The sequence below is a fragment of the Scardinius erythrophthalmus genome (assembly GCF_964197995.2).
Source record: "Scardinius erythrophthalmus genome assembly, chromosome: 17".
In the NCBI taxonomy this organism is placed as follows: domain Eukaryota; kingdom Metazoa; phylum Chordata; class Actinopteri; order Cypriniformes; family Leuciscidae; genus Scardinius; species Scardinius erythrophthalmus.
Genome location: NC_138237.1, coordinates 25,428,194 through 25,454,734, shown reverse-complemented (window position 1 = coordinate 25,454,734; position 26,541 = coordinate 25,428,194). Strand labels below are relative to the sequence as shown.

The 26,541-nt window shown below is 42.9% G+C and overlaps 1 protein-coding gene across 1 annotated transcript; it reads right to left on the bottom strand.

The window, feature by feature from the left end:
• Positions 1–1,993: 1,993 nt before the first annotated feature.
• On the bottom strand, positions 1,994–25,933 carry LOC308705444 (multidrug and toxin extrusion protein 1-like; the record flags this gene model as incomplete). The annotated part of the gene is given in 18 exon segments (XM_081390467.1): positions 1,994–2,229; positions 2,326–2,404; positions 2,477–2,557; positions 2,559–2,572; positions 2,687–2,819; positions 3,066–3,135; positions 3,616–3,691; positions 5,383–5,491; positions 8,796–8,863; positions 8,951–9,064; positions 9,209–9,306; positions 9,465–9,562; positions 9,677–9,721; positions 9,890–9,932; positions 24,773–24,921; positions 24,997–25,065; positions 25,151–25,252; positions 25,751–25,933. Coding segments are annotated over 18 exon segments (1,767 nt in total).
• Positions 25,934–26,541: the final 608 nt, after the last annotated feature.

Sequence of the window (26,541 nt, the reverse complement as noted above, 5' to 3'; positions counted from 1 at the left end):
GTGAACTATACTGTATTGGGCATTCAAGGTGAACATGAGGGGATCCATTTACTGATTAGATTTAACATAGTTTCCTTTGAAAGGGTTTTGTTAGTCTTTGATCTTCCTACTGAGAGTTGAACTGTGTGAATGTTAACCTAGTCTTAGTTCTTGTGACCATGTGTTGTTTATACAATTTGGGGGGTACCATTATCTCTGTTGGGGGTAATTGCCTCTATTGTCTTTAGATGATTAGATTTAGTGGTCATCCCTAAGGCTTTGTGTAAGGGCAGCACCTTTAAGGACAGCCCACTGAAATGCCTATAAGATACCATGTAAAGTTACGTTAGTCAGATTTTGTTGGATGACTGCAGCAACGTACAGCGAAGTTCTCAATAAAGAATAACTTCTTTTTGAACGTGATCCCAACATCTCCTGGTCTTGCTTCAATGAAGGAAAATAAGTTTCCAACACATACATACCACTGATCTATATAGAATGACATTGTCATTATATAGATCGGTGATACATACTTATTAGGGGTGGAACAGTTCAAATTTCTCACGGTTCGGTTTTTATCACGGTTTTAGGGTCACGGTTTCGGTATGTATATTGTTCAGGGAAAAAGGACCACTGTCAAATAAAAATGAAGAGAATAAGAAAAAATAATCAAACAACAAGCAACAGCACAAATAAATACAATAGAGAGAAGATACACATAAAATTAGCAGTGCTTTTCAGGTAATTTAGGTATCTAACACTAGTTCTCAGGTACAGAAATTGATCAACATAATCTAATGTAAAATAACATTGCATATAATCTTTGCTGTTTAAATTAAAGATTAATCATTATTAAAGTTACAAAAGCTATTCAGTCAAAGAGCAGTGAGTGATTTCTTTGTCTTTTGTTGTTTGATTAACATTAAAAAAACACAGACAGCAGGAATATTAGGCTGCTGTCACTTTAAGACACAATGCACAGATCCAGATGCAGTGATACACCTGTTGTAAAATGTTTACGTTCACTTAAGAAATAAACTTCTATGTTTGCTAGAATACTCGCCAAGACTCGCATGTTGACATAATTTTTGTGTGAATTTGTCCGTTCAAGCACAAGACTTAAAAGAGAACTCAATAATTGCACGCCGTCTGAGACACAGCTTTCCATGAGTTGTATTTCGCATCTTCTTCCGCTTGAATGTTTAAACTGGCAAGGCTTAAATTGCAAATTTAAGCCTTGCCAGTTTAAAATTGCTTTTAAGCCCAATTTTTTTAAGTGCTTTTAAGCTCAATTTTAAAAAGCCTTGCCAGTTTAAACATTCAAGCCTTGCCAGTTTAAAGATAACAACGTGTGCTGTTCAGGTCTCACCTGTGCTCAACCGCTATCAACAAATTCACATTTTTGTAGTTTACAAGGAGACAATAACGATATCTTTTTCAAAAACTTGCACTTAAAAACTCGTTTTTTTAGTCAAATGCTTAAAATTCTTAAGTTTTCTGTTTTTAGTTGAAAACGGTAAACAACCCCTTAAACAAGTCCATTTGAAGGATTGTGATGACTTTCAGGTGTCATTTTACTGCAGAAAAGTGTGAGAAAAGAGTAATCGCAAACGGATCATGTTTCTTTGCATGACAGAAAAAAATAATAATTTAAATGAACAAATGGACAAGAAACATTTTTTTTAAATGGTATTTTAGCTGACATCACAAACAATTCTATAAAAACAACAACTAACCAAGTATCTTAAATAAACTCACAAATGCACAACAAAGAACCAAAATAAGCTCTTGATAAGTGCAAAATATGATAAAAATAAATAAAATAAAAATAAACTACAGTAAATAAAACTAGTTGTTTGCCTAACTTGTTTTAAGAAGTATAATGCAAATGTACGATTGCTAAAGTTTAAGAAGCCACATTTTTTTTCTGTCTTTCATAATCAAGTACTCAATGTAGCAACACACAATCATAAACTAATGTGAATATTTTGGAATGAAGAAATATTTATTGTGCTCATCTGAGAAATGTAATGAGCACTTCATTTAACACAATCCCTCCAGATAGGATAAGCAGCATGAGGAGAACCGCTAGTCCTCGACGAACAACCAGCTGTTTGGTGGTCAAAACCACCCCAACTGTGACCTTTGTGCCAGCGTCTGTTATTCCTCCTTCTCCTTTACTGAGTCCTTCCAGGTCTGTGCTGGCATCTGTCTGGCCTTCTTCAGTGTGCTGGGACTCTTCTGGCACTTCTATACAATAATAGGTCAAAATAAAGGAAAATTCATAATGAAAGAATGTTTTTTTGTTCATCATTAAGGTCATCATATACCACAGACAGAAAGTACCTTCTGTGCAGCCCTTATTTTCCATAGCGTAAGATTCATCTTTGGTCTCAGGGGCTTGAACACCTGCTCTGATCAAGGCCTGAAAATAAGAAGATACAGACTAAAATAATCATCTTTACAAATCGACTATGGATGAGGAAAAATGGGCCACCTCTTGAGTTGCCTTTTTCCAGTCCAGTTTGCATATGAGGATAATGAAGAACAAAGATTGTGTGAAAGCAGATACAAAAAAATCCAGTCCACAAACCTAGCAGGAGAGAAAAAGATTAATTTTTAGATTAAATAGGTCGATTAATGGAGGTGTTAAGCGTGGCACTTGAGTTTAATATTTGAAATGTTTCAACACTTTTAAATCATTTACCAACTATGCCCATGCTGAGAGCAAACATCAGTGAAACTCCAATTGGTAATCCCACAATATAATATCCCACAATGTAAGAGAGAGCACCAAACAACTGCTTTCCTGCACCTCTGACAATGCCACCTGTAATGCCCTTCAGACAGAAAAACAAACCTTAGTTTGACCATTAACAAGAGGACATTGTCAGACATTCACAATATCTAAAGTGAACATCTGAAATAAAAAGAAATAGAGAAATAGAAAGAAACTGAAATTGGAAAATCATATTTTTCCTTCTGAAAGTAAATGTATACTAGCTGTATTACAGATATTTAGATATAGTTTTTTAGATAGTTTTTCAAAAGGATCAAAACAAAGAAAAAAAAAATCACAAGCCTACCACAATGACATCAAATATATGAAAGAAGCTGTAAATGATCATGACCTCTGATACTCTGAGCACTATTTCCCTTTGAGAGAGAGAGAGAGAGAGAGAGAGAGAGAGAGAGAGAGAGAGAGAGAGAGAGAGAGAGAGAGAGAGAGAGAGAGAGAGAGAGAGAGAGAGAGAGAGAGAGAGAGAGAGAGAGAGAGAGAGAGAGAGGCCACAGTCAGTACACAGATTTGATCTCAATATCACAATTGAAAGTTTCAGTGTTGGTCAGAAACACACAAGAAAATAACTTTATCTGACCTTCTAATCAAACAATAGATTGTAACCTCTCCGGTTCTACTCGCCCCGCTCCGAGCAGGATTCAAACAGGCTATTCCAGCATGAGAGGCGGGCACGCTAACAATGTTGCTAAAGACCGCAGACCCTAGCATCAGTCGCTAATGCACCTCTTGAGCCCATGGGAGTGAGGTTTCACAAGCAAGGAATTGTCTTACATATAAAATGTTATGATGTTTAATGCATAATAAAATCTGAACAGTAGGTCTCTTACTCTACTTACTCTTCTGTGGTAAAGATGTATCCAACAATATCACTGGTAGTTCCAATAAAGGTTGCGACTACACAGGATGCAAGTACTAGAAAAAAACAATAGAGAAACCTAAACAAATAGGTATTAAATTCTTGGTTGTAACATTTTAGACTTTTTATTTTTAAAATGAATATTTTAGATTTCAAAAATTCTCAGGAAACAATTAGGAATTTAAGCATTGGCTAAAAGCGCTTTTCCACCATCGGGCCAAACGGTTCAGTTACATTTAATTTACATCTCCACTTGAGCATGGTTCAGTGTGTTTACAAACCACTTCCAGGCCGAACTTCCGGGCCGAACTTCTCGGCACTCTCACTAAATGCACTTTTCCAGCATCATACAGAACCATTCCAAGCACAGTAAAGAAGAGTTTTGCTCGGCGCAATTACAAACCATTCCAAACCCAGCATTCTCGGCAGTCGGCTCAGTGCTCAACCATGCATGTGAAACACTTCTAGTGATGTGAGGAAGTGATTTTCTATAAGCCCTTTTCGCCAGCGAACATAATATTGTACATCAGTAGCCTATATGACTCATATAAAACATGCAAACTACAAATACGTTACGGTCCTTAAGTAGAGATTTTGTACATTTTTACTTTACTAGGGTATAAATATTTTTGTTGACTTCTACTAAATCTAAATCTTGAGAAACACAAGCATACCGAGCAATGCGTAATGTTTCTCTAATGGCGATCTGAATTGAAGACACTATTCATGTTTTATTCTGTGTTTATCAAGGTAAATACGTTATAGGCTTAAGTAAACAATTTGAAATTGTGATTACGTGCGATATGATTGTGAAGTTATGTGTAATAAATATGTGAACTCTCCTACAGGTAATAGTGATGAAAAATATGAACAGCTTGTTCTTTTATGTAAACATGCGTAGATTAACATATTTACCCATTGCACCTCCTTATTTCCACTGTCCTGTATCTTTTATCTGTATCTGTCCTGTATTTTTAAAAGACCAAAGGCGTTGTCTGAACTAATTCAATCATCTTACTACAGTTTTATCTCTAGATAGTTTGCTTTACATTGTTGTATTGTGGATCACTGTCCATTTGTAGTAGGACACTCTCATTTGAATTGTTCAGTTATTGAGTTATAGAGACAGTTTACCCAAATACTTCTGATGGATTTTTCTTTTTGTTTTGGTCATTACAAAGTCACTGGGGTTTAGTGTTGTTTTGTCCCCTTTCACTTTCATTGTATTGAAAGAATGGTTGTTCTGCAGAAGAAGAAATTCATACAGGTTTGGAACATGTAAATAATGATAGAATTAAAAAAATGTATGTGTGGATTGGACGATCCCTTTAAAAACTCATACATACCCTAACACAGAATCTCAGCTATAGGTTCGCATCGCTATCATCACCTGTGCCATTATTCATAAAATTTACCAGTACTTTTAATATCAGTTACTTAAATATTTTTACTAAAGTATTTTTCTTATAAGCAAATGTAACTTTTCCTTGAGTTAATTTCTATTATGTTATTTGTATTTTTTACTAAATGTACTTTGTTGGCAGTTTGGGAACTTTTCTACATGCTCCATCATCATAGGCCTTGCTCCAATGTTTACCAACAGTATCACAACCCTTACTCACATTCTAACATACATTCTAATCCTGATTTTCCGAAATCCATAACCGTGCCAACTGGCCATGCAGGAACAGCATCTAGAATCATTTTTAGAAGAGTTTTTAGTTGAATTAATGAGCAAATCACATACGTCCACAGACAAAAGACACTTTGGCGGACAGCTTTGCTTGTTCGGTGTTTCCAGCTCCAAGAGCATTTCCAACCCTCACACTGGCTGCCACTGCAAATCCCAGTGGAAACTGAAAAATGAGGATAATACATACATTTAATGACAAAAACCTACTTTAACTAAATATAATTTATCTCAGATGTTCAGAAACAGAACTTATTGTTGTTTTGATATGGTTCTACTTTTATCTCAAGTCATCTACTTTTATTTCAACAGCAATGATTTTTTTATCAGTTTTTCACTTGTATGATGAAAATTTACATGCATTTTGGGCTAAATGTAATCTCAATTATAGGAGAGATTAAGGCTGTGGATAAAAATGTGACTTGATGTTTGACCTCACACAACCCTCTTTCCCATGAGGAACAATGCCTGTAGGACCTATGATGTATGCTTTCATTTTAATTGTAACTTTTGATAAAACATTTAAACAATCTTCTTATGAATAATCCAATGTGCACAAAATCTGATGCACAAAATCAGCCAAAAGATTTATTTTGTAGGCCTCACATGAGCCTCCCTGACATTAGCCCTAGAGTTCTAGATTCGTTACCAAGTAGTTGGCACTCAAGCAGGCCACCTTGAAGGCCATCCTCCGGGTCGAGCTAGGTTGTTTAGCACTTTCAGCTAAATCGGTGTCCTAGATCCCCAAAGTTAGATCATATTGCAGGCTCTTATGGAGCCTCTCTGTTATTGCTTAGAGCTTGGTCGATGGTTTGAGAGTTGCTTTCCCCTCATTTGAGAGGGTCGTTCTGTAGAGTATTCCCGAAGTCTGGTCAGAATGAGAAGGACTCATATGAGACCTCGCTGGTAGATCAATTTGATTAGGCTGTTAGGTACTCCCTTGTTCTAAGAAGGTCATCCCTTAGTGGAGTAGGGACCCTAGGTAGAGTATACAGCCTCCACAGTGCTTTGAAAAAGATAGCACTCTGTAGGTCCAGGGTCGAGCAGAGTGACTGTGTGTTCACACCGCCGTCGGCAAGAGCGGCAAAATTCGATCTTGCCGCCCTGCCAGCGACGCCGTAGAAAGATTTATGGATGCTCTGACGTAGATCGAATGCTTGGTCTTTTTTAAAACTTTATTTAAATGTAATACCAATTCCTATTTAATAAATATTTTGTTTGCAAAGCAAACAAGCATGTTGATCGTTATTTTTGCAGACTGACCAAGTAGGGTATAAGTCAAGTCAAGTATATTTGTATAGCGCTTTTCACAATACAGATTGTATCAAAGCAGCTTCACAGTATTAAATTAAAATAATACAACAAGGTTTGTTTCTAGTGGAATTTATTGATTGATAAAATTAAATTAAATATCCCCAAAATATCCCCAACTGAGCAAGCCAAAGGCAACAGTGGCAAGGAACCGAAAAACTCCATCAAGTGACCTAATGGTGTCCTAAAACTCCATCAGGTGACCTAATGAAAAAAAAAAAAAAAACCTTGGGAGAACCCAGGCTCAGTCAGGGGCCAGTTCTCCTCTGGCATTTATGAACTAGAGGGTATAAGTTAATCTCATGGAATCTTTTAAATGTGAAAGTAAGAAATTGTTCGATGGAAAGAACTTAACAATTATAGTGACATGTTTGCAAACAAAATAAACCAATTAAAAGCCATTTATGTGGTGACTTTTGTGTTCATGGTTAGTGCTAATCTAATTAGCATTCCCGCTGAAAAACAAGCGTCCTAGCGCGGAAATGTTGCCTATAAATAGTGTTGCGTGCCTTCTTATCAAATGCACATGATCAACCTCTCCTCTATTTTGCTTGGGAACTAATGTGGTCGGAAAACAGGACTGCGTTTTCTTGACTCCTCTCAAGCGGAGGACTACTACATTCCGATTGGTTGCTGCTGAACCGCGTCATAACTCATTATCTTAAAGTTGACCTGACTTCAACTCTTCTCGCTGCTCTCGCTTTCCAAGATGCACCGCGCCACCCTCGCCAGAGCTTGCCGCCGGCTCACATTGAAAATGAATGACTTCCAGCCAATTTGACGCTCTCGCCGGCAGCGGTGTAAACGCACAGTAACTCCCCTCTATTGTAAGGGTTGGAAAGCGCTATGCTGAGTCCTGCTCGCCAGGATGCCCGTCTCTTTATCCGGTGTGAGCTGGTTACTGCATTTTTGCAGTTCCTTTCATCTGGCTATCTCTCATGAGGCAAGTAATGATAAGAGGATCTCTTTAGGAAACAGACAGGCTGTTGGCTAGACTAGGTCTCGGGGCAGACCAGTTCAGCCTCCCTGGTGGCTATGGGGGTTGACATATTGTCCCCCTAAAAGTGACTGACCAGGGTTCCTGTAGGCCCCTGGCCATACACCTTAAAGGAATCCCTTCCCAGTGAAGATATAAATTCCAAGTCCTTGAGCGGCCTTTGAAGCTTGATAAGGCCTCCGCTTATCTGAGCCAGATAGTGATATGTCATGAATTCGGCCCTCTGGGGGCCGCCTTGAAAATCAGTGTGTTGGGTGAGGTTGGCTTCCTCTCTCTAAAGTCTCTCTAAGTTGAAGCCACCGCTCTACTGAGCTCTTTGTGGCACGATAGCTTGGGCAGTGGCCATAGGGAGTATTGTCACTGACAGTCTAATGTGTGACCAGAAGGGGTGAGTGGTTTTGGCACTTCTACTAGAATCTGCCATTATTGTGAAAATTTAATCTCAGCTATTGTTTTGGTGTGCACTCCCCTCAGCATGGCGGTGCGGGTATTTCGTTCCCCATAAGCGTCTCAGGATGCAGTGCGAGTTCCCTTTCGAAAGGGAACATCTCGGGTAACGACTGTAACCCTCGTTCCCTGAGAACAGGGAATGAGACACTGTCTCGTTGCCATGCCGTCGGGCTGCCTGCACATTCGCTTCAGATGAGAAGTTGATGACATGTTCTCTAGGCAGCCCTTATATACTTCCTGGTCACACTAGTATGATGTCATAGGCTGTCGCTGGCCAATACGATTGCCGTGATTTGACAGTTGCTTCAGATACCAGTCACGCTGATCATAAGTGTCTTAGGATGCAGTGTCTCGTTCCCTGTTTTCAGGGAACAAGGTTTACAGTCATAACCTGAGATGTTTTACCACCCAGGCAGAAGATAAGAAAATATTTGTTAATGGTACACAAACTGTTAAAACAAAAGAAAGAAAGAAAAACATCAAAAAGCACTCTTTGAAGTCTTGGCTGAATATGGAATAGCAGAAATGAAACGCATATTAGTTACACAGTTCTGTCAACAGTTTCCAATTTCAGTTTATCTTTCATATAAATGTAATGCTAATATCTTGACCCATTGACCAGTAAACAGCTGGTGTTGATCGGTTTGAGAAGATCCTGAAACCAGTACAGGTGTATATATTCATGACACCAAGGAACCTTTGAAAAACATACCATAAACGCAATAGTTGCCAGCTCAAACACAATAGACTGGGCTCCCAGCTCAGCCTCACTGATGAGGCCTACAATGACAAAAAACACCACAACAAATAATGCATTCATGATACAAACAAAACTGAATTACATAAAAACTCAGACAGCTTGCAAACCTGCCAGGAATCCACCAATCTCATATGCCCACCACTGTACACAAAGCATGAGCATGCTAGGAAGAGCCAAGCGAATGAATGGACCCCATTCCTGCAGACAGTCACGAGACCAGCCTAATGTGAGACAGAGAGAGATGAAAAAGATGGAGACCTAGAAGTGCTTGCATGGAACTTTAATTGATGTAAATTAATTAGTTTCATTAGTTTCCTATAATGACAAGTTGTGATCGGGAAAAACAAAACAAGATAGATAGATACCATCCCAGGTGGCTTTATGCAGGCCCTTCCAGCGAATATAAACAAAGAGAAGCACAGACAAGGAATACTGGGAAATGGTGTTTGCAGCAGCAGATCCACTGTGAGTTAGTAAGAAAAGTCCAATAAATCATTTGACCTTTTAAGTAACTGCTGAAATAACCCAGAAGTTTACACTTATCATAATCCTTCACAATGAGTAAAAACAACAAACCAAGTTCCTAAATATGAAATGAACCGAATCTAGACAGGTTCTTACGCCACACCAAGATCTAGCAGATGAAGGAAGATGTAGTTTATTAAAGCGTTGAGGATGTTCCCTGCTGCTCCTGTGATGACCTGAGGCCAAATAATACCCTAAACAAATATACAATCATAAACAGACCATCGGGACTGCAGCAATATATACATATACAAACAAGATCAAGAAAAAGAAGAATAAAGAAAGATTTTCTGCAATGGAGGCCTGACCTGATTTTGAAGGTACCGTCCCTGCAGCTGATAAATAAATGCAGCCTGAAGATGCCAACAAAAACAGTATTTAAAAAAAATTACTGGATGGAAAAATAAACTTTTTTATGCACATTTCACATTATTAGACACATTATTAATTAGATATGGAGAAATAGTTCTTACTTTATAGTTAGTCATTTTACAGGTTAATACATTTAATGTGTCACTTACAGGCAAAGCTGGCATGAATATTTTTACATAGAGTTGTGACAGACTGTTGAGAGAGAAAGAGAAACAATCACACAGTTAAGAAAACAGTTACTTTGACTGTAGGACCATGGGATTTGCCAAAATTACAATAATGAACGGTTTAAATTTAGTTTTGAAAGCCACTGAATAACAATAATAGGCTTTCATAATACTTGCATATATAGCAATTATGTACTATTCACATCACATTATGTTGACAACTATTGTTTTATCAGCAGATTCATGTAAGTTTTGCTTAACTGCCATTCAAACGCTTTTGAAAGAAATTCAGAGGCTGCATTTATTTTATTCAAAAATATAGAAAAACAGTAATATTGTGAAAAATTATTACAATTTAAAATAACTGTTTTCTGTTTGAATATATGGTAACACTTTACAATAAGGTTCCATTTGTTAACATTAGTTAAATGTAACATTAATTATTAACATTAACATTAACATTAATACAAATGCAATTGTTGAACTAACAATGAAAAATACTTGTAAAGCATTTAGGAATCTTAGTCAGTGTTGTTTCAACATGCATGATTAAAATCTAAAATTCTATTAATATTATTTAATGGACCTGAGGTAACATGAACAACAGTTCAAATGAATAAATATTAACACGAATAAACACTGTAACAATATCGCTCATTGTTAGTTAACGTCAGTTAATGCATTACTTTATTGTAAAGTGTTACTGAATATAAAATAATAATAATAATAAAAATGTCATTTATTCCTGTGATGGCAAAGCTAAGTTTTTAGCAGCCATTACTCCAGCTTTCAGTGTCATATGATCCTTCAGAAATCATTCTACTGAGCTGATTTGATCTTATTATACATACAGTATGTATATAAACATCACTTTGGATAAAAGCGCCTGCTAAATGAATACATGTAAATTTAAAGACCCCCTGTGGTGAAAATCAAGTTTTAATGTTGTTTATGTGTCTATGTGGTGTTTTTATTATGATTTAAAGGGTTAGTTCACCCAAAAATGAAAATTCTGCCATTAATTACTCACCCTCATGTCGTTACAAACCCGTAAGACCTTCGTTCATTTTTGGAACACAAATTAGGATATTTTTGAGGAAATTGGAGAGTCCCTCCATTGACAGCAACGTCATTGCAACTTTCTTGGCCCAGAAAGGTAGTAAAAACATAGTTAAAATAGTCCATGTAAGTACAGTGGTTCAACTTTAATATTATGAAGCGATGAGAATACTTTTTGTGCGCAAAAACCCCCCAAAATTATTATTTTCAACAATCTCTTCTCTTCCAAATCATTCTCCTACGCTGTTGACGTAAAAAGTGCAGTGCTTCTGGGTTCTACATCAGAATGTCGGCTCACTTTTGGCCGACGCTGGTCATGTGTGTGATGCGTGTGATTGTTGAATAATGTTGCTATTTTATTTTTTTTTTGCGCACAAAACGTATTCTCATCGCTTCATTACATTAAGGTATATCTACTGTAGTCACATGGATTATTTGAACGATGTTTTTATCACCTTTCTGGGCCTTGAAAGTTGCAATGACGTTGCTGTAAATCAGTGGTTCTCAATTCCAGTCCTCATGACCCACTACTCTGCACATTTTGTATGTCTCTCTTATCTGACACACTCAGTTCAGTTCATGGAGTCTCTCCTAATGAGCTGATGATCTGGTTCAGGTGTGTTAAATAAGGGAGACATACAAAATGTGAAGAGCAGTGGGTCACGAGGGCTGGAATTGAGAACCACTGCTGTAAATGGAGGGACAAAACAGGAAGTATAAAAGGGGTGCCTAGAGAACATGTCATCCTCTTTTCGTCTTCAGGGACTGGTTTGCTGGTTACTGAAGTAAATTATTAATTTATTAGAAATTATTGGCGACACACATACCTTATGCGTTTTCTGTATGGGTACAAGTGCTCGGCCCTTGAGGGATCCGTGTGCACGAACTGTGAGCGTTGTTCCTATAAAATGTTCTGCTCTCATCTGTCTCCCTTCTTGAGGGAAGAGGGACAGTTATCTGCACCCCACACCCCATGGTTTGGGTCCTGCTCACACTGAGGTGGAGAGGAGACTGAAATTGTGGGGATCTCAGATGGAGCTTGCTGAGGAGTTTGAGAGAGGTGTGAATCTCTCACGTCCCTCAGCGGCGGACGAGGGTGAGCTGCTGAGAGAAGAGCTTCTGGTCCAGCAGCCAGTGCTCTGGTGGCTTCAAGCCAGGACGAGCAGGAGGCGGCTGAAGCGGGTGAAGATGCTAAGATGGCTGAACCCTTCCAGGCCCCCTGCCCCGCGTATGCTGAGCTGGTGGAGGTTATGGAGCGTGCCACCACCAGGTTTGAGTTGCCATGAGAGTGCGTCAGAGAGGAGACTGCTCATGGAAGGCTGGACGGGCGTTTTCTCTCTGGCCATAACCCGCAATCTCTCGTGAGCCTTCCATTTCTTCCAGATATCCACTTTGAGATCGAGAAGGCATGGAAGCACCCATACTCGGCCCGCATTCATCGAGGGAGCATAGCTATCGATGCCCCCCATTGAAGAGACATTCGCAAGCTATCTCTCTCTGTGGGAAACATCGACACTGAGAGCTCTGGCCCTACCATCTAAGCCTTTGAAAACTAAATCACATTTAAATGGCAGGGCATACGCAGCAGCAGGTCAGGCTGGTGCTGCACTGCATATAATGGCAGTGTCCAAGGCATACCAACCCGATCTGCTGAGAGACTTGGACCAGGGCCAGGGTCTCTCCCAAGTTGCGCCGCACCACAGACCTGGCTCTCCGGGCCACCAAGCAGACCGCCGCCACAATCAGGAGATCGATGGCGGCTATAGTGGCCACAGAGAGACATCTGTGGGTGAACTTGGCGACCATCGGTGAGAGAGAAAAGGCCTTTCTCCTCGATGCCCCAGTTTCGCCCTCTGAATTATTAGTCATCCTGCTGAGGCCTCCGCTCCCCAGAGTCTCGTGGGGGCTCAATCTGTCTCTGGATTAGAGACTGTGGTCAGGTTCACTCTTGAGAGAGCACTCATAGAGCTGAATAGATGCTTGTCACTGACATGCTCAGGTTGAGCTAATTATTACTCCTCTCGTTTAGAGAGTCGTTATGCAGAGTATGTTGCTCCCAAGAGTTTCTAGTATAAGCCCGAACATATGCCCAAGACATTCTCAGGTGTTAGGCTCTCAGCTTGGAAGGGAAGAGCCTAAATGCTCTAAATGCAGACCCCAGCACTCCCCTTGAAAAATGGTTGTCTGCTGAATGTGTCCCTCCTGGGGCTAGATGGCTATGTCAGGAACTTCTTTTCAGAGCTGGATGCGCTTTTGTGAGTCGTAGCCTCAGGTTGAGTGGGTGTAATACCTTGCAGGTGTTGGCTCTAAGAAGCGTAGATAGTACTCCTCTTGGTGAAGAGGATATTTCTGCAGAGTACTCTGTTTCTTCAATAGCCACTGGTTAAGCTTATGTAGTACTCCCCTCGTTTTTTAGAAGGGTCATTATTAGGGGTGTAACGATATTCGAACCGAACCGAAAAACCGCGATACAACAGCCACGGTTCGAACCGCGATACTCTCATGTCGAACCGAACGCGCCCCGCCCCCCGCTGCCCAACTCTCACTTCACTTTGTCACAAAACTATTTTTTCTTCCTTGACATTTGATTAAATAGTAATTAATGAGTACACTTTTAACAACTAATAAGAGCTGTAGTTTTAATAAATATTATTATAATATTATTTACTAAATAAAGTGCATGTCACGTGATTTGGGTGATCGATCACGCTCGGGAGTTTACACGCACTTCAGGATGGCAACTTCGCGCCACGGCATATTGTGATTGAAGACCCTGCGGTCACAACCACTGACTGATATTGATACAGCAGCAGTGCTGATCACGAATCTTGAGAATGATCACCGACACCTCTCATCATCCAATATGATGACATATCACAGCTTTTTTTAATCATTGTTTGATTTGCGAACATAATCCTTTGCCGTCTGGCCGCTTCCGCTTCAAGCCGGACTCGTCTCGCGCTAACGTTAGGCTAATTTCCTTTCACTGTCCACGTTTTGATTTCGGCAAATCACTTTTGGCGAATGCAAACAACGTGATTATTGTTCATGAGTCCAACATCCAGCCACGCAAGAAAATATGTAATCTACCTGAGGGAATAATATGCTCACAAAACATTTCTGATTATTATTTGTTTAAAACGATTTTGTTTCCCCCCCCCCCCCCAGGATTCTTTGATAAATGTAAAGATCATAAGATATTTATTTGAAATAGAAAGCTTGTGTAACACTATAAATGTACTGTCACTTTTGATTAATGTTTGTAATGTGACATATATTTTTTTGTATGACATTAAAATTATTTTTAGAATTAAATTGTACATAAATAGGTTAAGCAATACAAATGTGTTTGTCTGATAACCTTTTAAACATAGCCTATACTTAACTACAGTTTGCAGACACTGAAATTATGTACATTGTGCGATACAGTAAATATTTTGAGTGTCCCTCATTTTCCTATAAAGAACCACAATTGTCCCGCATTTTACTTTTCTGAAGTTGGCAACCCTACTCAGGTGTGCAGTTTATTTCTGACTAGTCAGTGGAGACATTTAGGCTATTTTATTTTAGTTAACTCAGGTGTGCTAACTGCTCTAAAGAAAACATGAAGCCAATGTATAAAATTAATAAAGTTAAGTTAAATTGTTGTTGTTGTTGTTTTTATTAAGTTAAAAGTGAATCTAGTGTTATTATTGCTGGTGGTGCCCTGCCATGAACCCTGCCCCCACAGCAAACAGAACCGAACCGAACCGAGGCTCCAAAACCGTGATATGAACCGAACCGTGGCATTGGTGTATCGTTACACCCCTAGTCATTATGTAGAGTAGTAGTTACCAAAGTGGGTGCCGTGACAACTGGCCAGCTTGAATTCTGCTTCAAATTTGTTCAATGGCAAGACAGTGGTTCCACTGAAACTACGGCATCCGCAGCCCCGGTCACGCCACTCAAATTGCTTCCTATGACTCTACTTTAACACTGGTTACACGACCGAGTCCCAAGATGTGCATAGCACCATGGCACATTCCGGGTGACAATCACACCGGTCTGTTGCAGAGCTTTCAGCCTGTGGTCAGACCTTGCTTTTCTACAGGCAGGAGTTCCCCTAGAACAGTGGTTCTCAATTCCAGTCCTCGTGACCACCTGTTCTACACATTTTGTATGGCTCTCTTATCTGACACACTCAGTTCAGTTCATGGAGTCTCTCCTAATGAGCTGATGATCTGGTTCAGGTGTGTTAAATAAGGGAGACATACAAAATGTGCAGAGCAGTGGGTCACGAGGACTGGAATTGAGAACCACTGCCCTAGAAGAAGTGTCCAGGCACATTGTTGTCTTAACAGATGCCTCCAACACCAGCTGCTGCACACCACGTGTGCAACAGGCATGCTGCCTCAATCTTCTGGACAGGACCTCGACTGCAGTAGCAGTCAATTATCTCGAGATATCAATTATCTTGAGTTTCTAGCAATATTCCTTGCCCTGTGCCGGTTCTGACCATTGCTGCAGGGAAAGCATGTACTGGTCCGGACGGACAACACATTTACCGTTGTGTACATCAACCATCAAGGAGGTCTACGCTCCTGTCGCATGTCGCAACTCGCCCGCCATCTCCTCCTCTGGAATCAGACGCGACTCAAGTCACTTCGTGCCATTTACATTCTGGGTGAGCTCAATCGTGCAGCACGACAGCTCACACTCCCGGGAGAGTGGAGACTCCACCCCCAGGTGGTCCAGCTGATTTGGAGGTGCTTCGAAGCCGCACAGGTAGACCTGTTTGCCTCTCTATATCACTATATGGCATCCGTGTCCAGACTACTTGCTATCATGGCACATCACGATGCAGTAGAATGTAAGTCTGTGAGAAAGCATGACCTGGTCATCAGGTTCCAGAAAGGCGCGCCTCAACCTCGCCTCATCCCCAATTGGGACCTCTCGCTGGTCTTAACAGCCCTACAGAGAGCTCCATTTAAAGCCTTTGCAGTCAGTTGAGGTTAAGATCCTGTCTCTTAAGACAGCGCTAAGAGCTGCAGGTGTCTTCAGTCAACGAAACGTACCAGGACTTCGGGCCACCGGACTCTCACATAATCCTGAGACCCCGGCCTGGATATGTGCCCAAAGTTTTCACCACTCCTTCAGGGACCATGTGGTGTATGCCCTGTCCTTTTCCCACCCTAACAGGTTTAGGTGGAAGGCGCAGCGATTGTAGCATTTTTCTTATGGATCCCAATACGCCAGTCACCGACATAATGTCAAACGTTACTGACTGAGAGGGAATGTCTAGGTTACCTATTGTAACCCCCGTTCCCTGAATGAGGGAACAGAGACATTATGTCCCATCGCCACAATCCCTGTGTCCACCGCTGAGTGACAAGTCACTGGCTCGGCTTCTCAGTGAAAACTGAGTCCCGCACACTTCCTTATATACCCGCACAGCAGGGCGTGATTTGCGTCCATTGACAAATGTCCATTGCTTGTTCTGTACCACTTGAAGGTGACTGGGCTCTCAGGAGAGATCTCAATACGTCACTGACTGTAAAATCACTGACATAACGTCGAACGTGACTGACTGATAGAAGCTGACCAAGTGAATCAGGTAGTCCGATCTTGTGTGATTTAGTGGAAGCAGGGCTAATTTGCATATTAATGGACCTGCATATAGACCCCTTCACGGCTGACGTCACAGGAAAATTCTAAGTTTGCAGTGCGCATGTCGGGGTCAGAAAGTTCATTCCATCCCATTGAATTGTGTGTTAACGTACTTGGTTACTTACGTAACCTCGGTTCCCTTAGAGATAAGGGAACGAGTACTGCGTTGAAAACGCTGTGGGAAAACTCCTTTTCTCGAGAATATTGAAGCCTTTATTTTAAAACGCATTGCTGCAGCACATGCGAGAGCTAGAAGCTCGCGTGAGCGTGCTGATTGGCTTGTGCAAAGCAACTGCACGAACCAATGGCGGAACAGCAGAGGAGCGCGAGCCAATCGGGGCGCTTGGCACTCTGCCAGAGTCAAGCGCGCGAAACTCCACGTGACAGAAGAGTATAAATACACAGAGAATCCGCCATTTGACAGGTTTAAATCGACTGAAGCAAAAAGACACCTGCCATAAGAGACAATAGCACGGCAAGGCAACGCAGTACTCGTTCCCTTATCTCTAAGGGAACCGAGGTTACGTAAGTAACCAAGTACGTTCCCTTACGAGAACGTTCTCTCGTACTGCGTTGAAAACGCTGTGGGAACACTATTTAAAACGCCGTGCTTGTCGTCTTTGGCCAATCTGACTCACCGAGAGCTCCAGGAAGTACAGAATAGCCTAGGATAAAGAGACCGAATCTTCGGGCCCTTAGATATCCAAACAGATAAAGCTGGGCCAAGGGCCAGTCTTAAGAGTCCCACAACACGAGATGACAACCAGTGTCTGAGTCAAAAACTAGTCTGGGTCCACAGAGCCAGCGTTAGATAGAGACTACTCATGCCTATAAGGCAGGTACCATAGAGGTCTAAAATGCGGACGGAACGGACCAGCCGGCCGCCGCATACGTTATATAGCGCATAACGTCCTGCATAGACATTTTCATAACTAGTCTGGATCCATAGAGCCAGGGCCTAGCTAGAGAGAATTCGTACCTGCGGAGCAGGGACTTTTGGGTTGTAACGTTTCACAAATGTGGACGAAACAGACTAGCCGGTCGTCGCACAAGTGTGTAGGGGTGTAACGATACATCGATATGGATCGATGCATCGATATAACGTCTAACGATACGATGCATCGATTCCACACTTAAAATATCGATATGCACCTTTATTTTGACGAGCTCCACATTATCACGACACGTAACATCCTTCCGCTAAAGCGCACATTTTCGTTTACTCACCAACCGCCTGCCGGAGTGTAACGTTAATCTCCTCATCTGAAAAAGACGCCTGACAAGACTGACTAAACCCTAAACAAGTTTTTTTTTTTCACAAAAGCCGGTATTGTCCGCTGTCAAGGCATCGCGAGTTCATGTTTTACAGTAGAAACAGACAAGCACTCGCACCCTTGATGGTGAACAACACGAGAAGTCTGTTTTAGCGACTCAGCGCGCAATATTCAGGTCAGATGTCACTTTGAAAAGACGCACGCTGGATAAGAGGAGTTTCGTCAAAGCTGACTAAAGTGATCGAGGATGGGCGTAAAAGGAAAATAAAACCTGAAACATTTTCACGGAACCTTACTAAAGCAGCTCGTTTATGGAACGGAATGGTGAGGGAAAAGCTCTCTGTACTGCGTGTACGTACGTTAATCACAACAACAAAGTTTGTCAGGCATACATAATATGTCAGCTGAGGAGATTAACGTTACGAAGATTAACCGAGTGTTGTATTATTTATCATAGCAATTACTTGGTTGTGTTTGACTCAGAAAGATGAAATGTGAATGTATCTGCTCTGCTAAAAAACATATTAAAGCATACTTTCAATTAACTTTCATTTTGTAATTTACCTTTATTTTTTAAGTTATTATTATTATTAATCAAAACAACTCAGCTGCAGTTTGATTGATATTACTTGAAATGCACAATATTAATAAAAAACATGATTTATGAGTACTTGCAAATAACCACTTCTGTTATAAATGTCCCAATTGGGAGAGGGTGTGCAATTTTCAAAGAGTTTAATTAAATGTTCATGTTATATATTTTGGTTGCATTTGTGAGTTAATAACAACGTAACTGGTTGTGTGAACATAATATCTAAATATCGATTAATCGATCGATATAGCCCTGAATCGAATCGAATCGAATCGTATCGTGGAATTTTTTGAAGTATCGAAAAATATCGTATCGCTGGCTGAGAGAATCGATATCGTATCGAATCGTCATGAACTGTCCGATTTACACCCCTACAAGTGTGACAGAAAGAATGTCAAAACCAGCCTGGGTCCGCAGAGCCAGAGCTTAGATAGAGAGAACTCGTGCCTGCAGAGCAGGAACTTCCAGGTTGTAAAATCTCACAAATGTGGACGGGACGGACCATCCGGCCGCCGCACAAATGTCTTCGATAGGAACACCACTTGACCAGGCCCACGAAGAGGCGACGCCTCTCGTGGAGTGAGCTCTAACACCTATGGGACATGTAAGGCCCAGTGAGGTGTAGGCCAGAGCAATGGCATCCACTATCCACCTGGACAGCGTGAGCTTCGTGACAGGAAGACCTTTGGTTCGGCCCCCGAAGCAAACAAAAAGCTGTTCAGACTGTCTGAAAGAGGCTGAACGCTCTAAATAAATTCTCAAAGCTCTGAAAGGGCAGAGTGTGAGAACATCACTGAACTCTTCTGAGGTGGGAAGAGCTGACAGAGAAATAACCTGGGCTCTGAACGGAGTTGAGAGCACCTTAGGAATATATCCATGTCTTGGCCTAAGGATGACCTTAGAGTCATTGGGGCCAAATTCCAGACAGGAAGCGCTAGTAGAGAGCGCCTGTAAGTAACTCACTCTCTTGACTGACGCCAGTGCCAACAGCAGGGCGGTTTTCAGGGAGAGAGGTTTTAGGTCGGCTGACCGAAGTGGTTCAAAGGGAGGTCCCTTAAGAGCCCGCAGAACCAAAGAAAGGTCCCATGCTGGGACAGATGGCGGCCGAGGCGGGTTAGGCCTTCTGGCGCCCTTAAGGAAGCGAACTATAAGGTCGCATTTTCCTAAGGAGGCTCCGGCTTCCAAAACATGCTGTGCAGCAATGGCTGCTACGTATACCTTGAGAGTGGAGGGGGATCGACCCACATCCAGCATCTCCTGGAGAAAGGATAGCACTCTTGGAATTTCACAAGTGTGTGGGTCGAGGTTTCGAGCTAAACACCAGCTGGAAAACACTGACCATTTATGGTGGTAGAGGCGTCTGGTAGACGGAGCTCTAGCTTCCCTGATCGTGTTCAGGACGCCCTCTGGGAGGTCCTGGGGTACCCGTTGAGTGGCCAAGCGTGTAGGGCCCACAAATCGGGACGGGGATGCCATATAGTCCTGCTGGCCTGAGCCAGAAGGTCGCGCCTCACTGGGATTGGCCAAGGGTCTGTCACAGACAGCCGTATCAGCTCCGGAAACCAAGACTGGGTCCGCCATAGAGGAGCTATCAGGAGCACTGCGCATTTCGTGTCTCTGATCCGTTTGATGACCTGAGGGAGCATCGAGACCGGAGGAAAAGCATAGAGGGGAAGGCTGGGCCAATCGTGGGCCAACGCATCCCTGCTCTTTGAAAATAAGATTGGGCAGTGACGATTGTCTTCTGAGGCGAAGAGATCTACTTCTGCCTTCCCGAAGACCTCCCAAAGTAGGAGAATTGTCTGAGGGTGGAGAGACCATTCCTCTGGGGGAACCCTGCCCCGAGAGAGCATGTCTGCTCCCGTGTTCAACGTGCCCGGCACGTGAGCTGCCCTGAGTGAGCGCAGATTGGTGCGAGCCCATAACAGTAGCTGGGTGGCTATGGCAAGCAGGTTGCGGGACCTGAGGCCGCCCTGGCGATTTATGTAAGATACCACTGACATGTTGTCCGTCCGGACCAATACGTGGTGTCCAGCCAGGTATGGGAGGAAGGTTTTCAGGGCCAGAAAAACTGCCCTCATTTCGAGGCAGTTGATGCGTAGGCGTTTCTCCGAGCTCGACCAGAGGCCGGAGGCAGGCCTGCCCTCGTACAGGGCTCCCCAACCTAAGTTGGAAGTGTCTGTTGAAATCATTCTCCTCTTGGAGACCACCCCCATACTCACGCCCTGCTGAAACCAGCTGGCGTTCGTCCAAGGGGCCAGGGCTTGAACACAGCGCTGATCCACCTTGATAGTCAATCGGCCTGAGTGCCAGGCGCGGGGTGGCACCCGAGGTGCTAGCCATAGCTGAAGAGGACGCATGCGCAGTAGGCCTAGTTGGAGTACTGATGATGCTGAGGCCATAAGGCCAAGGATCCTCTGAAACGTTCTGAGGGGTGCATGAGAGCCCTCCGTGAACGATGCGGCGAGCCGCTGAATCGATAGAGCACGGGCCGGTGAGGGCCATGCTCTCATAAGAACGGAGACGAATACTGTCCCCAGGAACATGATACGTTGGCTGGGTGACAGAATACTCTTTGAAAAATTCACCCTGAGCCCTAGACATTCTAGATGGCTGAGGAGCCAGGCTTTGTGAGTATGTGACTCCGCCTCTGACTGAGTCAGAATGAGCCAGTCGTCGAGGTAGTTTAGAATGCGCATTCCCCGCTGTCTCAGGGGGGAGAGAGCTGCATCCATGCACTTCGTGAATGTACGAGGTGCCAGAGCCAGTCCAAACGGTAGAACCGTGTACTGGTATGTCTGTCCCTCGAAGGCGAATCTCAAGAATGGCCTGTGGTGGGGATTCACTTGAATGTGAAAGTAAGCGTCTTTCAGATCTACTGAGAAAAACCAGTCGCCTGGGCGAATTTGCGCGAGTATATGTCTGGTCGTGAGCATCCTGAACGGCCGTGACATGAGAGCCTTGTTCAGATGTCTGAGATCTAAAATGGGCCTCAGGCCGCCGTCTTTCTTCGGAACGAGAAAGTAACGGCTGTAAAAGCCTGACTCGCTTAGAGAAGGGGGAACCCTCTCGATAGCTTCGGTCGAGGGCCCTGGCGCCTGGGAAACGGGAATCGTTTTGCAGGCTTCAGGCGTCGAGTGGTGTCAGCCGCGGGGAGGGGCTGGAGAACCTGAGACGCGGGCTTTTCCGGTCGCGGCGTGCTCTTGGGGCGCCGTTGGACCGAGCTAGAGCGCTTGGGCAGGAAGTGCCTCATAGCACTTGAAGCTTTCTGAGCCTCCGTGAAGCGATCAGCGAAGCCATTTACAGAAGGGCCGAAGAGACCGGATGGAGAGACTGGAGAGTCGAGGAAGGCGGTTTTGTCAGCGTCCCTGATCTCTGTTAAAGTGAGCCACAAGTGGCGCTCTAAGACAACCAGGCTAGACATGTTGCGGCCCAGTGCTTGTGCGGTGGTCTTTGTGGCCCTCAGCGCCAAATCTGTAGCACTCCTGAGGTCTTTGAAGGTGTCTGGGTCCGGGCCAGACTCGTCCATAGTGCGGAGGAGCTTAGCTTGAAACACCTGCAGGGTCGCCATAGCGTGGAGTGCAGAGGCGGCTTGGCCGGCGGCAGCATAAGCGCGGCTGGCGAGAGCCGAAGTGGTCCTGCACGGCTTAGAGGGGTGCACGGTTTTAGCCCTCCAACTCCCAGCAGTGGGAGGGCATAAGTGTGCAGCGACCGCTTCCTCTAATGAAGGGAGAGAAACATACCCTTTCTCTTCAGCGCCGTCGACAGAGGAGAGCGTTGAAGAAGCTGAATAGCGCGTTCGCGCTGAAAAGGGCGCGCGCCAGCTTTTAGTGAGCTCATCATGAACCTCGGGCATGAAGGGGGCGGCACGTTGACGAGGGGCCTGTTGGCGCCCCGGCAGGTACCATTCGTCGAGGCGGCTTTTGGTAGGCTCAGCTGGGGAAAGCCAGTCGAGTCCCAGTTCTTCGACAGCGCGAGACATGACACGGAAGAGTTCGGCGTCGATGCTCTCGAGTGTCAATGGGATCCAGCTGAGAGAGGGGGGCGGGGTCCGCGGAGCCCGACCATTCCTCACTTTCAGATGCTGCCATAGAAACAGCGTCGTCCAGTTCTTCGGACAAACCGAAAGAGACGAGACCTGCCGCTTCAGAAGAGGGGCGTTGGTCGCTCTGGGAGAACAGGACTGGAGATGAAGGCGCGGGCGAAGCGTGCGGGGAGAGACCCGGCGTGCATTCATCCAGATGAGCGCGTTCAGGAGGCCTCTGGTCGTGCCGCTTCTTCCTACGGGGCTCACGGGGCGCCGAAGATGGAAGGTGGGCGGGAACACTCAGCGAGGCGGCGGAAGATCTGGCACGGAGCGTGGCAACAGGCATTCCGTCACAGTGGAGGCAGCCGCCTTTAGTGAGCGCTGCCTCGGCGTGCTCAGGGCCGAGGCAGGCAACACACAGAGAGTGTGTGTCAGAGGCGTGCAGGGAGACCCCGCATGAGTCACACACGGTGAGCGGCATTTGCTCTCTTAGAATGCTCTTTTTGAGTTAGAAAAAGGATACTCGTCGGATGCCACAGGGAAACGCTCAGCTTGGCAGACGCCGGGATGCGAAGCAGTTCCGCTGGAAGGCTGTTCGACGACGAGCGGCTTCACTCGGAGAGAATCAGCGACGAGGTGAGTCGAAAGCTGAAGGAGATAAAATCTGTCAAATGGCGGATTCTCTGTGTATTTATACTCTTCTGTCACGTGCAGTTTCGCGCGCTTGACTCTGGCAGAGTGCCAAGCGCCCCGATTGGCTCGCGCTCCTCTGCTGTTCCGCCATTGGTTCGTGCAGTTGCTTTGCACAAGCCAATCAGCACGCTCACGCGAGCTTCTGTGCTGCAGCAATGCGTTTTAAAATAAAGGCTTCAATATTCTCGAGAAAAGGAGTTTTCCCACAGCGTTTTCAACGCAGTACGAGAGAACGTTCTCGTAAGGGAACCAGAGAATTTCTCGTCAAGAAAAAATGCCTACTTGTTGCGTCGTGGACTGTGAAAATCACACCAGTTGTGGAGTCAAGTTTTTCAGGATTCCTGCAGAATCTCATCCGTTAAAAAAAAAAAAAATAGAGGACATCTGTTCAGATTTTTTTTTTTTACAGTCTATGGTTCAGATAGATACTGCTATCTGCTAAGTAGCATGACACAGGTCACAATTAATGCCAGATATCGAACTTATTAAACCAGTCTACAGTTTACAGAAAACATTTGTTTACTTACCAGGGCTTAACTATACCGTTGTTGTCACAACTGTCATATAACACAATAACACTACAAACACGAGCATCTTTGATCGTAGCATTGTCCCTGTCTGCCCGTTTATTATATAAAAAAATACACATACTTAACAGTGTTAAATTTGAAAAAGTACTGTTCGACAGAACTGCTTGGTTACCACAGTTATCTGCGTGGTTCCTCGGCGATGAAGTTCCACATTTGCAGCTATCCAACACGAAAATGCATGCAGCAAATAAGCCGTTCACAATATTTTCTTCAGATAACTCCAAAGTTCTCCCATACACTGGACTTGATTTTTGATGACTGTCGACAACTTTACAATCTCCACTAGCTATTCTTCTCTTCAACTCCTCAGCATCCATCTCGACGACTGCAAGCAGGTCGCGCGCGCACGGTTGATGCATTTTTAAAAGTGAAAGATCCTGGGAGGGTGTGGCGCTTGGGCAAATAAACTGATGTGGATTTTAAATTATTTTATCAACTTGAAATACAGGCATATTTTTGTAGACGTGTTCCTAAAAATATGAATATATTTTTACGTTTGCATGTGATTGTTTTAAACCTGTGTTTAGACCCGTATTTCCCCCGTGTCCAACCCGACACAGTTGGATATTTTTCACAAGGTTTGAGCAAAATTTGCGGGTCACCCGTCCGAACCCGCGCAGGACTCTAATCAGGCAGACAATCGCCATTAGCTAAAACAAGTTTATTATGGTTCTGTTCCCATTCCTGTGATGACAAAGACATACCCAAAGTGCATACCCTTGACACAATATGCCGGTCTATTAGCCGCACCATTTTTCTGACCCCATGCTGCGCGCGCACCCAACCTAGGCGTTTGATGTTTACAAACATTGAAGGGGTCTATACTAAATAAAACAAGGGTGAAGAGTTACATTCAAGCTATTTTAAGGTATTAAGACATTTTTTCAAAGGCACAAAGATGAGTTTTAAGTGATAAAATGATTGACTACAGGGGGGCTTTATGGAACTGTGGACTCATGCGTCACATAGTGACTGTGGTCATACCTGGCCACACTGGGACTCTGCCGGACAGCCAGCAGGATCAGCTCAGTATTGATGAGAAGCGCCCAGCAGGGGAAACAGGCCAAAAGGAGGATGAGAATCCCTCTCTGCAGTATCACACCCACCCGCTTCAGATTATTACCCCCAAACGTCTGCAGGACACAATTCACTTCAAATGACACCTGAGCACAAATGACACTCACATTACTGAACATTGACTCTCATACCTGAGAGATAAGTGTATCGCATGTAGACGCCAACCCAGATCCGATGGAGATGCCGGACACATTAATAACCTGTGAGCAAAAATGACGTATTTACAGGCAAGGCAATTGGTGTTTTAATGCACGCCACTATAATAAAGTTATTTTGTGAACTCACAGCAATAGCCAGAGCCACACCGGCCAGTTCAGTTTTCCCCAAGTGTCCACAGAACACAGTGCTGATGAAGTTGATCAGAAAGATCATCAGCTGAGATATAAACTGTATTAAGAGGAAAAACATCTTCAGGATCCGATAGACATTTCCACTTCTTAAGAAATAAAATAAACTGATCATGTCATGTTCTTCAGATAAAATGGACTAATGAAATATCTTATTAACTCATTAAAAGTGATAAAATATTTATTATATATATGAACAAATTTAGCATTAAACTTTGCGACTTAGATTGCATTCAGATACATGAAATGGCAGGTATAAGAACATTCTAATGGTCATATCTGATTCAGTTCCAAATTGAAAATATAGTTTTGCCAAAACTATAAGGGATGAGCACAAATGTTTTGATTGTTTAGCATTGAGGCAAAAATGAAAGCTTAAAGCTAAAAACAAAAACAAAGCTAAATAAAATATTCATTCATATCAAATCCGAATTTATTTTTGCTATTTTGATCATTTGTCAATTGTTTACTGACAATGATTTTGCAAATTTATTTTTAAATGTACCTTCATAAATCAATTCACACTTTTCAAACTTACCACTGGTCCAGCCAGCTTCCCTTGCTCTACAATTTCTTCTTTATATTTCACTGGTAACAAACTCCGAAGTTTCTTTCGACACCCTCCACAAAAAACCTGTGAACTCGACGTTGACTGATCATCATCACTTTTCTCCTGTTTTGAGTCTCCGTGTATCTGACTCACTGTGGTAATATTGTCCATTTTCGTTATTTCTGAAGTCTTTAATTCCCACAATGCAGCCTATATTTAGTTACAATACCGGACTACATCTGCATAAAAGACGTCTGGGTGGATCTCAAAGGGAGACACTTATTAAACTGTCCCTTAGTAAGTTTAGCCCTGCCTGTTGCTGTACATTACATAAACAGAAGTCACTTTGTGCTCAGATGTGTTCGTTTTTCTATTGTTCAAGTAAATAACAACAACAAAATAAATAAATATCATATTTAATCATATTAAATAATAATAACATAACAATTATTGTTATTATTATTTCATTATGTGTCATTAGAAAAAATTACTGAATGCATCTTATGAAATACAGATTTCAAAATATCTGTGTAGGCGTATCAAATCTGACTCATCAGAAACACTTTCACTCAGTTAAATCAACTTCAAATCAGTCACACAGTAAACTTCTGTCTGGTCAGATATTAACAACGGTTACATATTACTCCTGGGAGAGTGTCTGGGACTAAGCTGACAACGATTTGTAAAATTAGTGAACAATTGAGTAAGTAAATGTATAAATATGGTAGATGAAAGTCTAATTTCTGAGGGGGTCATTAAAGTGACAGAAAATTATGAGA